At 37.2% G+C, this 13,587-nt stretch overlaps 1 protein-coding gene across 1 annotated transcript in view; it reads left to right on the top strand.

Annotated features, from left to right (window-relative positions):
* GSTCD (glutathione S-transferase C-terminal domain containing) overlaps window positions 1–13,587 on the top strand; it is a 54,164-nt gene that overhangs the window by 26,671 nt on the left and 13,906 nt on the right. The window contains exons 6-7 of the mRNA XM_065736520.1: window positions 12,296–12,411; window positions 12,622–12,666. Of these exons, the coding sequence (XP_065592592.1) occupies window positions 12,296–12,411; window positions 12,622–12,666 (161 nt within the window). The remainder of the gene's footprint in view (window positions 1–12,295; window positions 12,412–12,621; window positions 12,667–13,587) is intronic.

The raw sequence follows: 13,587 nt of genomic DNA, 5'->3' as shown, positions 1-13,587 counted from the left end.
TGGTTATCAACAGATACTGAGCTCCTTTGAACTTAAGGGGAAATATGGATTGAAAACCATTGGTAACTTTGCTATTCTCAGATTTTAGTGCCTGTGGACTGTTTATATTGGACATTTCTGCTGATGTTCACCATTACGCAGACGCATGTTGGGAACTGTAGTTACTATCACAGCTTATCTGTTTGTGGATTTTATACCTGGAAGTACCCCCTTAAAACTGCTGAATATTCAGTTATAGATGCTTCTGTATTCACATAAGGAGGTTTTTATTGTATTGTAAGAAAGAAGCATTTTTCCTATAAATGCAGGTTAATGCAGTATGGAGATGGTTGTTCTTGCTTCATGCTTTTTAAGTTTGGTTTGCTCAAGAAGTGGTGACACCTGTATAAAACACTTAGTCAATAATTTTGAAATAATCTCACCCTCATACCAGAAATACCCTTTTATTTTATGATGACTGCTCTGAAACTAATGCCTCCTACTTTATTGTATTGGTACTTAATGTCTGAGGCAGGTATTGGTGGTACGGCAGTAGATGGTGGGAAGGTTCAATGGTATTCTGTTATGTTTTGTTGCTGTGTGATAGCAGCAGAGGGGCAGTCTGACAAAGTGGCATCTGATATGGCAGTGCATATGAAGTGCCATTGAATTCCTTCATGCAGCAAAAAATGGCACCCGTTTATCTTCATTAAGGCTTACTGAACATTTCTGGATACCAAACAGCGGATATGAGCACTCTGAGGTGGTGGGTGGTGCGTTTCAGCTGTGGTGACAGCAGGTCACCTCCTCTGGTGCAGACTTCTATGCCCACAGTTTGCAGGCCTTTGTTTGTCACTGGAGAAAATGTGTAGCTAATGGCAGTGACTATTGAAAAAGTGTTTTGTATCTGAGAATTCGTTTAGTGAAGTCATGTTATTTTGCTCTTTTTATTTGTCATTGGTTCAGTGGAAATAAATAGGAGGCATTACTTTCGGAGCAACCTATGTATTTGTATACCAGTTTTGCTTCGCTTGATGACACTTCTGTCTGTAGTTTAGGCCTTGTGCTATGCTGTGGCTGTGTTAGTTACTGTCAAAGACTTCCGTCTCCTTGTCACTGAGGAGAACTACTTGCGATGTCAGATATCCTTTAGATCGCTCTTCTTTGAATGCTTGCTTTGTGCTTTGTGTACTGTGTCTCAAGCATCTGGAGGATCCACCATAGATTTATCCCAGGAGCATATGTATGTCTTGCTTTCCTAGAGAGGTCTGTGCAGAAATAACAGCTCCCTCCTGCTACTTTATTGAGGAACTTTAGTTGCCTTGTGGCCTGCATTGCTAGGATCTTCACCGCTCAGTTCCCTACACAGCCGTAGGCACACAGGAATAGTTCTGCATTTCCATGTCTAAATTTTAGATAGAATGGGATGCAGTAGAAGTCTTGCTTGTCATGTTTGTGAATAGCATGTTTAAAAAAAAAGAAAAACCAAGAAAAAAACACTCTAATGGAGATGACTATGTTACTTTCTTAGCTTTGTATGCATAAACCCACTTGATGACTGCCTAACGTTGTTCAGCCATACCAGACAATCCCTGCAGTACACAGGCTTTATATGTCTGATACTGCTGTTCCTCTGGATTCTTTAATTATTAATCGTAGCTGTTATGGTGTGGATGCTGTTGAGGTTGAATGTTCTGAGTAGTTAATATTCTCATCTTTCTGGCAAATGTATTGATTTCTATAATTAGAATAATAATAAGCAATGGTAAACTGCCTTTCATCAGTGTGGTGCCTGCCTGCCTGAGAAATTACAACTTTAGTTTTACCTTGTGTATAATGGAAGCCATTCTGAAGAAGTGATACTTCAGTGGCTTAACTTCCATACAAATTATCCGCAGGTCTTGGAAAATTAAATAACTTCAAACAGAATATCTTTTATTTTCCACTTTGCTTTCGTGCTTTTTGAGCATCTTCATTTATCAGTGATGCAAAGTATTCTCACAATTACCAGAAATGCGTTAAGTATATGTGTGCACGTATGTATGTGTGTAAAGCAGAAGCACTGCTGAGGTGTACTTTAAAAGCTGGCTTGACCTGACCAACTGCTGATGGTAGCTCTAATTTGAGCGGGAGCTTGTAGCAGCAGATCTGAGAGCTCTTCCAAAAACCCTTTGCTGTGATGATTTGTAATGCTTTTTTCTCCTTTTTCTTCGAGAATATTCTAAACTGTTCTTGAAGTACTTTACTGTTTTCTCATGTTATTTTAATCATGTGTTGTTCTAAGGCAGATGTTTCTATGACTCTGCCTTCCTGCACTCAGAGACGTGTTTTTTTGTAAATTTTTAAAGACAGATGTTACCTTAGCTTGGGTTGTTGGGTGGTTCACTGAAGTTTGATTTGATTACTTTCTGCTGGAAGAGTGTTCATAACTTATTTTCTTTTCTGTTGGCTTCAGTACTGAAGTATTTATGGAAATTCAGCAAGCTGTTTGAATGACTTCTGTCCATACTATCCAGGTTTTTTTCTCTCCTTAAAGATGTTTTTCTCATTTTGTTCAAGTATAATAAAGTAATTAAAATACATCAGAAGATAGAGGAAAGAGAAACATTGATGTCTGTAATTCTGCAAAGAAGACAGTGTTGACAAGGGAGAGCGGGAAGATACTATCATAGATTTCCTCCTCTAAATTATTTAATGTGGAGTTTCCATGCTGGAGATAAGTTCATGGATGACTTTACTGTTTACTTACATGGCCTTAAGTACGGTGATAGTTTAGACATCATGTCTGTTTGCTGTACAGAGTTAAGCTGAGGGAACTGCTGTTTGTCCAGCAGCCAGATGGTCAGTTGCTTGCTGTGTAAAGGCTGAATTAGTCACATCTTTGTTTCCTAAAGTTCTTAGGCCTAGGGGATTCTAGTAGACTACTGGGCTGGTGCCCACGGTTTCAATAACTATTTTGTCCATTTAAATTATACATTCTGTTTCAAAGGTGGTTGAAGGGATTTATGCATTTTTCCCAGCTAGTTGCTTTCATAAGCTAGAAAGAATAATACAGAAGGCCACCCTGCAAAAAGCAGCTTAATGCACAAGTAAAAGGAGTTTTTTTTGTTAGCAGAATCATTGGTTGGGCAGGAAATGCCTGTTGCAAACATTCTTTGCCTTGGAAGCTCAAGTTTTGCTGCTGCTTTTGAATTTTAGGAAAGTGAATTAACCTGTGACAATCCTTGTAAACTGGAGTTACAGTTACATTCTTTAATAATATCAGTAGGGAAGGACTACTTTTTGTTCCTGTTTCAATGGACTTATATTTGTATTACAGAACTGCATACCTTAGAACTTAGCTTTTCAGTAGTGTTTGTTTCAGTGATCCTACATTGGATCTTACAGTGGATAATCTGGAGTTAAATCTTTTCTATCTTTAGGCAGCTAAAGATGGCTTGAATTGATACACCCAAGTTGTCTCTGTTCAACTGGTATTTTGCATGTGCTCTGAGCTAATGTTTGCGCTATACACCGTAAGCCGCTTGTTAGAGAGGTGTTCTTATGGGTAGTCCTTCAAAAGTGCATTAAAATGCGTTGAATTTTATTCTTCTTTTCAATTTGAAGTGTTGCTGTCAGTGTGTTTCATGTTGTTTACCTTTCATGATTTTTTTTTAACGGGATGATTTAACTTCAGGATCCTTCTCATAAAGTTTGCAGTAAATGGTATTTGTCACTAATGAACTGCTGTTGTTTAGCCAAGCAGCCTGGATTTGCACAGTTGTAGAGATGCAATACAGAGCTCCTCAAAAGGAGTGCTGACATTTCTGAAGTAATGCGTTGATTTTGACCCAGATTGGTTACCCTGAGTACCATTAAAAAATATGAAAAGACTAACTGTGCTTGGGTGTGCTGTGCTACTTGCACAGTTTCACAGCTGGCATTCAGTGACAAGATTTAATTGTGTCTAAGGGACTGGCATCTCTTTCTGCTTTTGGCTTACTCACTTTGTGCTCATCATATGAGAAAGTAATGGAGGGAGAAGACTGTGCAAAGAGAAGTTCAAATTTGAATGCTAATGGTCAGCATTTGCAGTCTGGTAACTTGACTACAGCAGATACTGCTGTTAGACATCAGATCTTCAAAGAGCACTTATCTGAATCTGATGATCCACTTTAGAAGTGTGTAGAAAGCATGCCAGTTAGCTAAACAGTTAGCGGATTTAATTGAGTTTATTGCCTAACCTGAAGTTCATTTATTTTTTTTCCCAAGACTTGGTTAGGAAAAAACGAATTAAAAATAAAAAGTGAGGAATGAAAGGAAGATAGTTGAGTGGTCAAACAGTTAATATTACCGAATTAAAACCTTATGATGGAGTATTGTAATTCCTATATTTCCTATGAACTCGTGAATGTTTTTTTAGCCCTTTTAACTAACATAAACCACATGAATACCAGAGGCATTCATTTTATGCAGTAAAATGGATTGAATTTACTAAAATTTTCATAAATTCCAGGTTTATATGGGATCAAGCTTCAAGTGCCATGATAATTACAGTGTAGATAAGACAATGCAGAAATACACGTTTGACCTTTCCTCGTGTAACTAAAATGGCTTCCTTTAGGATGCAGATCCAGTCATCTTGAAATGATGTAGTTACTTGTTTATTAAAATATCAATGAATTAGAAGTTGGTCATCAAACCCTTTGCATTATAGGAAGTTCCTTTTCATCGGAAGCATTTTGGAAGGATTCCTACTGACGTTAACCTCTGTACAGTAACAGACACGATGTGTAAAGTTAATCTGAGGGTAATGCTGTTTCTTCAACAGCCATCTGCTCAGAATTGCTTGCTGCACAGGGGCCAGATGAATCACGTCTGTTTCCTAAACCAGTTTTTTCCCATTTCTGATTTATTAATTCAGGCTTTCTCTTAATGACAGGCAAATCAGAGAAAAGAGTCTTTCAGATGTGTTTTTTTGGTTTTTTTTTTTTTTTTTTGCTTATTTAGAAGTTTTGCTGTTATTTGATGAAATAATACATACCAGAAGTTGTGCACAGGTCTGTACTTTACCTACTTGTGATTCACTGCTTCTTAAATGGTGCAGTCATTTTGTCCTTACTTTTTCTTTCTCAGACAGTTTGAGATATTCTACATGAGGAACTCGGAAAGCGAAATACACTGTGTTTCTGCCTGCCTTATGGATGGGCTGCTTCTTAGCATGCAAGATTTGGTTCCCTGGAGGCAAGATCCTGTTTAGCAGCTGTGAGAGTGAGTGGCAGGCAGGGGTTTCTGGCCTTTGTTCTGACCTCAACCAGGCTGTCTCTGGGTCCTGCTGGGGAAGGAACTCTCCTGTTTTTGCAAGGGGCAGCCTCTCTTAGCCCCTGTTGAGCACTGAATTCAGTAGAAATTAGCAAGATGGTAGCTGATTGACAGTAGCTATCAATCAGGATATTAAGCTTATGAGACAAAAAAAACATTTTATTCTTGTTTCGTTATTATAAAATGATTATTTAAATAATCTGAAGAAATTTTGCAGAAAATGATCAGACCCATCCATCTCATAAGCCTGGATGCTGCTGAGATTTGATATTATACTGTGTGTATGTAAAACAACACTCTTTTTGAGGTGAGAGACCTTCTTTCACTCTTAAGCACAGCAGAGGTTGCTTTTCCCTTTCCTTTATTCTCCCCTGAAAGTCGAAAATTTGTATTGATGTGCTTTCCTCCTTGTCACTTTTCTTAAGCAAATACTTTGCTGCAAGTGGTAAGTGGGCATAGAAATAAGGAGTGGAAAGTAAAGGCAAAAGGGCTGACTGCTGAGGGGCAGTAAGATAAAAGAAAAAGAAAGGAGCAAGAGAGGAGAAATGTGACAGGAAGAGATACTGCTGGATGTTAGCAGGTGAATTTAAGGTACTAGAGAGAGCAAAGGGTTAAGGAAATGAAAGTTTAGGAAAAAGCTGGTAAAGGAAAACTGTTTTCTGGGAGTTACTCTTAGAAATTAGTATGAAGAAGGAAAAGAGTGGAATTTAAAGTATGAAAAGAAAACAGCAAGTAGAACAAGCACGAGAGATTTAGTTAGTTCTAACAATCTGAATCTTAAATGTTGTGTGTAAGATGCATAGAATTGACACACAGATAATTGTTTCAGGGTTTGCTGCTGTATATTGCCAGTCAAGATAATCCCAAATTCCTGAACTTTTTTTGGTTAATTGAATGAAAAGTTACGCAGCATTGTTTCTGGTCTTGTCAGATATTAGCCTACACTTAAGGAAAAAGTTCAATGTATTCATTATTAAATTAGCTAAGCAGAGTGAATTCACTTGAGTTGGAAGGAAGGCATGCTGTTTATAAATTGTTAAGTAGGATATAATTACCGTGTATGTTTTCCATACTTAAGGTTGCATTTCACCATTAAGTATGAGAGTCTTGGAAGCATCTAGCTTCTAGCAAATACACGTTTTTTTGCAAGGTCAGCAACTCCTGTGATGCAGAATGTTCAGCCTGTGGTTGAATTTGAAAAAGGAAAGAGCGGTTGAGTGTGCTGCTCCGGAAAGATTGGTGACTTGTTTATACTGTAGGTTGCTTTACACCACAGGCTTTGAATTTTCTCCTTGAAAGGAAGAAATGAAGGTTTGAGAAGGGCTGAGTAACTGACAAGTTAGGCCACTTTCAGTGTTACTTTTGATTATTTTATCACAGTCTTGTAACATTTACTTCCTTTATGTAAAGAATTGAAGTGCATTTTAAATGTGAACATCTTGTGGCTATTCAGCACAATATTTGAAATTTTTTCGTTTTTATTTTTAAACAAAAATTAGAGCGTGTATCCTAAGTACACATATATTTTTTTCACCACCAGTTACTTCTGTTTGTTCGAACATGTTCCTGTACTTTATGGATCTCTCTTAAAAAGGTTTTTTTTTTTTTTCATAGAACATAAGCTGATTAAAAACTAATACCATTTTCCATATTAAAAAGAAAATGTGCTATGGAGGGATTATGACTATATTAGAACTATTGTGAAGTATAAGAGATTGTTCCTCTAAATAGACCACCGCTGTGCACAAAACTTTGTGGATTGCATGGTTTGTTAGTTTATATGTTTATGGTTATAAGATCCTAGAAAACTTAGGTAAATGATAAGGGAGATGGGCATAGTCTTGATATGAAAGCTGCAACCTAGGGTCACTTAGTTTCCTTCTAATCATACTTTGATTTGAAGTTCTAACAAATCTATCTGCCATGTTGTTTGCACCCACTCTGAGCAAGATATCTAACAATCCTACTGCCTGTACCTGTTTATGGACTCATCACCTAGGTGAGGTTGGAAGGGACTTCAAGAGGTTTTGTATTCCAGCAAGGTCTATTTTGACACTAAAGGAGTGAAGATAAGGGAGAAAGATGAAGAAGAAGAGAGAAGTGTAGAAGGAACCTGTGGGGAAAAGAGAAAAAAAAGATGCTATGCTACGTGAACGCTGGTCTGTGCCGTGTGGTGCTGTGCCGTGCAGTTCCATACGGTTCCATGCTATTCTGTGATGTGCAATTCTTTTTTCTTCCTCCTCCCTTGCAGCCTTTTCCTCCTCCCTTGCAGCCTTCTTTTTTTCTTACTTTGAGTCACCTGTGCAAAGGAATTAAGAAGTGGGTGATTGCTCATCATGAATGCTATGAAATTTATGCTTTATTAATATTTTATATTGAAAATTGTTCATCAAGAATTTTTACAACTCAGCTACAAGTTTCTTTTGGCTGTTCCTTAGGGTTCTTTTAATATTAGCTAAAGAATTAGAGGAAAAAATGGCATGAGTTATGCACTGGTGATAAAAAGTAATACATTTTATCCCCCAGTAATGACAGTTTACATGGGTTGTTAGTGATAGGACAAAGGGGAATGGTTTTAAACTAAGGGGAGATTTGGGTTAGGTATTTGGAGGAAGTTTTTCACTCAAAGGGTGATGACACACTGGAACAGGTTGCCCAGAGAGGCTATGGATGCCCCATCCCTGGAGGCATTCAAAGCAAGGCTGGATGTGGCTCTGGGCAGCCTGCTCTAGTGGTTGGTAACCCTGCCCACAGCTGGAGGGTTGAAACTAGATGATCTTTGAGGTCCTTTTCAACCCAGACCATTCTATGATTCTGTGAAAATAGAGGTAGAGACAAAGGAGCTTGGTTTTGTTGCTTCATTGATGGGGCTGTTACCATTTCAGGAGTCAGTTCAGTTCCCATCAACTTGTATAACTGCATCTTTTTGCTGCACTTGGTAGAAATATCTCTTGAAATGGTGGGTTTATTTCTCCCAGTAGTCTCCGAGATCTCTTCCCCCTCTCCCTTTATATTAAATTATGATTTGGTGAGATTGTCTGCAGAATCAAGACGAATGTACTTGGCCCACCTGCAAGCTGCCTTTTGCATCGTATACCTTAGGAAAAAGGCCTTGGTAAGGCAACAAGATAAGGAAAATGAAGTGCAGGGAAAAAAAAAAAAAAGAATGAAGTTTAGCTGTAGATCTGTCTTCAGTAAAACACCACTTCCAGCATAATTGTGTGATACTTCGTGATGCTTACAAATAAGGATGTTTTCTCTTTTCTTCCTGATGATTGTTTTTCGTGGCCTTCTGAAACGTGAATTTGATTCTTAAGCCTTCATACAATTCTGGAAGTAGGAGAGCCAAGAAATATATCCTCAACAATGATGCAAATGATAATTAAATATGTATATTCAAATTCTGTGAAGCTGCTCTGAGTTAAATGCTTCTGTTTACTTTTCAGCAAGATCAATTTGTAAAATTTGCCCATTATGGAAATTAAATTTATTGGATTATTGAAGAGAACTGGTGCTGTAGAAGACAAAAAACAGTGGGACATTTTCTGTTAGAATATGTCTGATGTTTTCTTTGTTATAGTCAGGTTAGTTATTGTCTTTGCTAATTATATTTCTTGCAAGATTTGGCAGAGTTGTTTTTTAAGAAGGTGTTCTTATTTCTGGCTAGTAAGAATGTTCATTTAGAACTGTTAGCTGAGCTGGCATTCTTCATCTGTTTGAATTCAGCTTTTTCTAGGAGCTGTATAGAAACCACTCTATGGGTGTCTTAACCTGACAAGTATGGTACATAAGAAGTAAAATAAAATATAAAGAGATGTGTGAAAGCACAGCAGGCTCCCCCAGAACAAACAAGCAAACAACAAGCAGCTTTTCACGTTATCATTTGGTTAGCTGAGGGTTGTGGAAAACCTAATTAAAGATAATGTGCTATAACAGAAGCATGTCGCATTACTATAAAATAATAGAAAGTATATACAGTGTGTTTGTACCTCGTTTTGGTAGCTGCTTGCTACGTTATACTGTGTAGTGACCTCAAGATGAATTAAGAATAGGGCCCTGCAGGTTGCATTTGGATTTTGCTACAGGAAACTTTTCAAGTTTTACTTAGAAAAAACTGAAGTATCATTTGAGGACTGATGGATTATATGAACTTGAGCACTGACAAAAGATGACACAAAAATACAAATGAAAAATTACATTTCTGTGTGCAAGAATGCGAAGACTGGAAGTGCCATAGAGAGTTTAAAGCCTGCTTGACAAGGTCTGAATTAGCAGTAATGTTAGATTTACGAATTCAAATGAATTATTTTTGTTTCAACCGTTAATCAGAAATTAAAATAAATCTTTCTAAAACTGTATGGCAATGTGTCAGCTGAGTTCTTGTGACAGGAACAAAGCATTTTTTTAATGGTCTTTCAGTATATTGTAGGAAAAGGTCACGTTCTTCAAGGTTTTGCCTTGTCAGATCAACTACCATGGTACCTTATCTTGTTATTCTTGAAGACAACAGTTAGCATTATTTATTATGACAAGGATTGAGAAATGCACTGTGAGCTGCAGTATTTTTAGACGTAGAAGTTTTAGTTGAAGTTAATGCCTGTTTTCTGTAGTGAAGGACAAATGCACATACCATGCTAACATTCCCTACAGGCTATGTCATGGCTCGCTTGCTTTCTGTAATTCTAGCTACCACACTTCAAATACAGAGGTAGGGTAGACAAAAGACCTATTGATTTGAGCTAGATTTTCTCTCTTTTAAGGGAATGAATGCTACTTATTTTCTGCACTGTAAGGATTAAACGTTTTTGCTAACTGTAAGGAGTTGCTTTTTTGAGAGTTATTAAAGGATTAATATTTTTGGAAGTATTTCTTATTAACTTACTGATAAGCTGGTTGTCTAACTAAAGACTGTATTGTGGATCTGCTGCTGATGAAACCTGTTGGCTTTTGCTTTGATTTTAGTGACTAGGATCTATTTGCTGACTTTGCACAGAATGAGAATTTGGTGTTTTTTCTTTTTTTTTTTTTTTTTTCAGGAGGTATATTTCATACTGATAAATCCCAGACATGTCAGGAAAACCTTAGGGTTGGGGGATAAGAAAAGAGGGTTTGGATAAGGCAATTAAGAGCATTTGTGTGCAGGGATTTGTGTGCTGTTTGGTGCATGACAGGTGTGGTCTGTCTTTCAGTCTGGCACAAGGAAACGGTTCAGAACAGATGTGGTTGTGCTAATGTGTGCTGAGATTCAGGGACTAATAACCAAGTTGTCTGTCTGGTTACTCTCTAAATTAAGAAGATTTGAAGTTGAAAGCAGGTATAAGACTGCAATACAAAAGTTGCCAGGGGAAAATGCATCTACAAAGATCCCCATTAAATGAATTGCAGAGATAACTTGAGTTCAGAGTTGAATTCTGAAAGCCCTAAATGCAGAGCTGTCATAGCAGTGCTGCTATTGGTGCCCTCAGAGCGTTGCTGGGATAGTCTGGGTTTACCAAACTGATGTTCAGCAGCACCTCTTGCTGCAGTGCATTTGTAGCCAAACTGAAGTACTCTGTGTGGAGAATGTCTAGTGTGCTTCTAAGGAAGTTGGATGTGTTGGGAAGTCTGGGCCTGTTTGGCTGCTCATTTGCTTATCAGATGAAAGAATTCAAATAAAAAAGAGAAAGCATCCAATCAGTGCTTCTGGTTTTATAGCAGCAACTATTTTAGTAAGTACTCTATCAGATAGAATTAAAATAATTGAAACAAGGACTGTAAGATCTGTCGATTGATGAAAATAAACACAAGTAATAGATTGTATTATCAAGATAAAAGTCCTGGTTAAATGTACCCTTCTTATCACAGTTATATTTCATGTATGTGAGATACAGAAGTCAAATTATATAGTATTTTTTTATTCTTTCCATTCATATAGGCTGTTGTAGCAATAGGGATCAATATATTAGCTAAGAACCAACATATTACTATTTATTGAATGTACTTGACTACAGCTAATGTTTAAAAACTAAATCCATTGAGATTGTGTGTGCATGTATGTGCATGCATACATATATGTGCACAGAGTGTGGTATTTTAGGGATATCATTTTGTGTGGGTATTAATATCACAATACCTGCCTGTAACAAAGGATAGATTCAGCCTCACAAACCAGATTTCTTGCTCAGGTACCCTCACAGCCCTTGATGTTGCACATGCTGAAATGCCTGCTTCTTCCACTGGGTTCAGTTAAAACTGAAGGTGTTTCAAAAGCAGTCATGAAAATTGGAGGCAGGCAGTGGGATAGTTCACGTAGGAGTTTGGCATATGAGAAATTACAATTTCCAATATACTCTGTAATAAAGATTTTTCAAGCTTTTGCTCTCAAGTAAAAGAAATGGTTCCTTAAAATGTTACTGTTTTGCATAATGTGGTAAAGGTTTCATATCCACAATCCTTACCTACCTTCTTGTCAATAGAATGTTATTTTCTAGGACTCTTCTTTATAGTATAGTTTGAAATGTAACTGTAATTTTTATTATATAAAATGTACTATTTTATGATGACGAAAGTGAAGGGTGTAATATTTTCTAATAGCTGTTAGTGGTTGTGTCCAGTGTCTTAACGTCTGTTAAGTAGCAGTACAGGTTTGAATATCACAATGCAGTCACCACCTAAGTACAACTTCTGAAAACAGGATGTATGCGTTTGTATTGGCATCAACTACCGTGAATGGGTTTGAGCCTTGTTTCTGGCTGTAATCTGTGGGTTTGGTTATCATCAGGCTAAAGTTTGTTCTCACTTGTTCCTAAGTATACATTAACAGCAACAACTGTAAGGTTTTGTGAAGACAGAGAGAAAGCTCTATCAAATATGTGTAAATTTAGCTGAAAGTGGATTTGGATACCCAAGTGTTCGAGACATTTTTTTAGTTTCAGCTATAAATGTCAGACATTCAGTGCTTTGCTGTTACCTATTTCAAGCTACCTATGTTGAGAACTACTCTTCCCTGTGCACACATTTTCTCTGTTGTCCCCAGGAAAGATGTCTAGAGATCGAGCTCTGAGGAAACAGCAGCAGTTGAATAATTTGGTAGCAGCAGTGGAAAAGCTCGCTAAGCCTGGAGATGTGATTGTGGATTTCTGCAGTGGAGGGGTAAATTATATTTTTCTCACATGTTGCAGTTTCTTTTGTCTTTTATCCTCGCAGTTGTATGTGGATGCTGCTGCAAAGCAGAAGTACATATGCTGAAAATTTAACAGCATTTGGACACTCTGTCAATGGTTAGGGGATGCTCAGCATGAAATGATTCACCAGCATCGAGAAGTGACTCAAAGATTTTACTGTTTGTTTTTGTTTTCACAGGGTCATGTTGGAATTGTTATTGCTCACATGTTGCCATTGTGTCAGGTAATTCTAAATAAAAAGTACTAATATAAATAAATAAAAATCAGGTGATCTGAGCTTTTGTTCTCTAATAATCATCTCTTTGTAGATGTGCAGCTAGGGAGAATAATCTTGAAGCAAAACTGTTACTTTATAGAGCATAAGTTTTCCTACAAATAAATATTTCATTAGTTCTGTATTTATCACATTGTGTTAGTGGAAAGAAGCATAGATGTCATCCCTCAAAAGGAAAGCTTAGAAAAAGTTCCTCTTCAGAAAAGGAAGAGAAAAACAAACAATAAAACAAATGTACTTCAGAGTACAAATACATAATTGGATGTGCATTGACTGAGCAAAATAACTTAATACGGTGCGTGGGTGATATTACTGCTTTCTAACAAAGCCCCTAAGCTTTGTGTTGTGAAGTTTGTGTGGAGATGAAGTGCTTGTAATGAGAGGAATGTCTGGCAGTGCCTCTGCAACCATTTTTTCTTTTAATCTCAAGTAAGAAAGCATAAAAGTGTAATATGATATCATTGTTGCATTTAGAAATCTTACAGAGGTTATTGTTACACTTTGTACTTGTGTACATGTGCTTTGCTCAGTCTGCAGCAAAATCTGCCCAATCAAGGAACTGAATGAAGAGGGTTTTTCTTGTTTTTGGTCTTGTTTTGTTTTGTTTTCATTTTCATTTTTTTTTCTTTTTAGAAGATTTCAAACATGAGTACAGTCTTCTTGTAATTTTTGTCTTTGTAGTGTTGTGTTGTAGAAATCAGTGCAAAAAAAGTTTTTGTTTTTTTTTCCAACACAGGGCACTGTAATGGAGTTAATTTGTTTTTCATTCTGTTCTCTAACTCTCCTATAGTTGGAGAAATGACTGCATGAGATGGAATTCAATGAAAGAGCACGAGGCTGGTTTCTTCCTTAGGTGTGTTGTTAGGTGTG

The sequence above is a fragment of the Cyrtonyx montezumae genome, unplaced genomic scaffold (assembly GCF_038088225.1).
Source record: "Cyrtonyx montezumae isolate F1298 unplaced genomic scaffold, pur_monq_1.0 scaffold_2, whole genome shotgun sequence".
Classification (NCBI taxonomy): Eukaryota; Metazoa; Chordata; class Aves; order Galliformes; family Odontophoridae; genus Cyrtonyx; species Cyrtonyx montezumae.
Note: the sequence above shows the minus strand (reverse complement) of the source record. Positions and strands in the feature narration are given on the sequence as shown.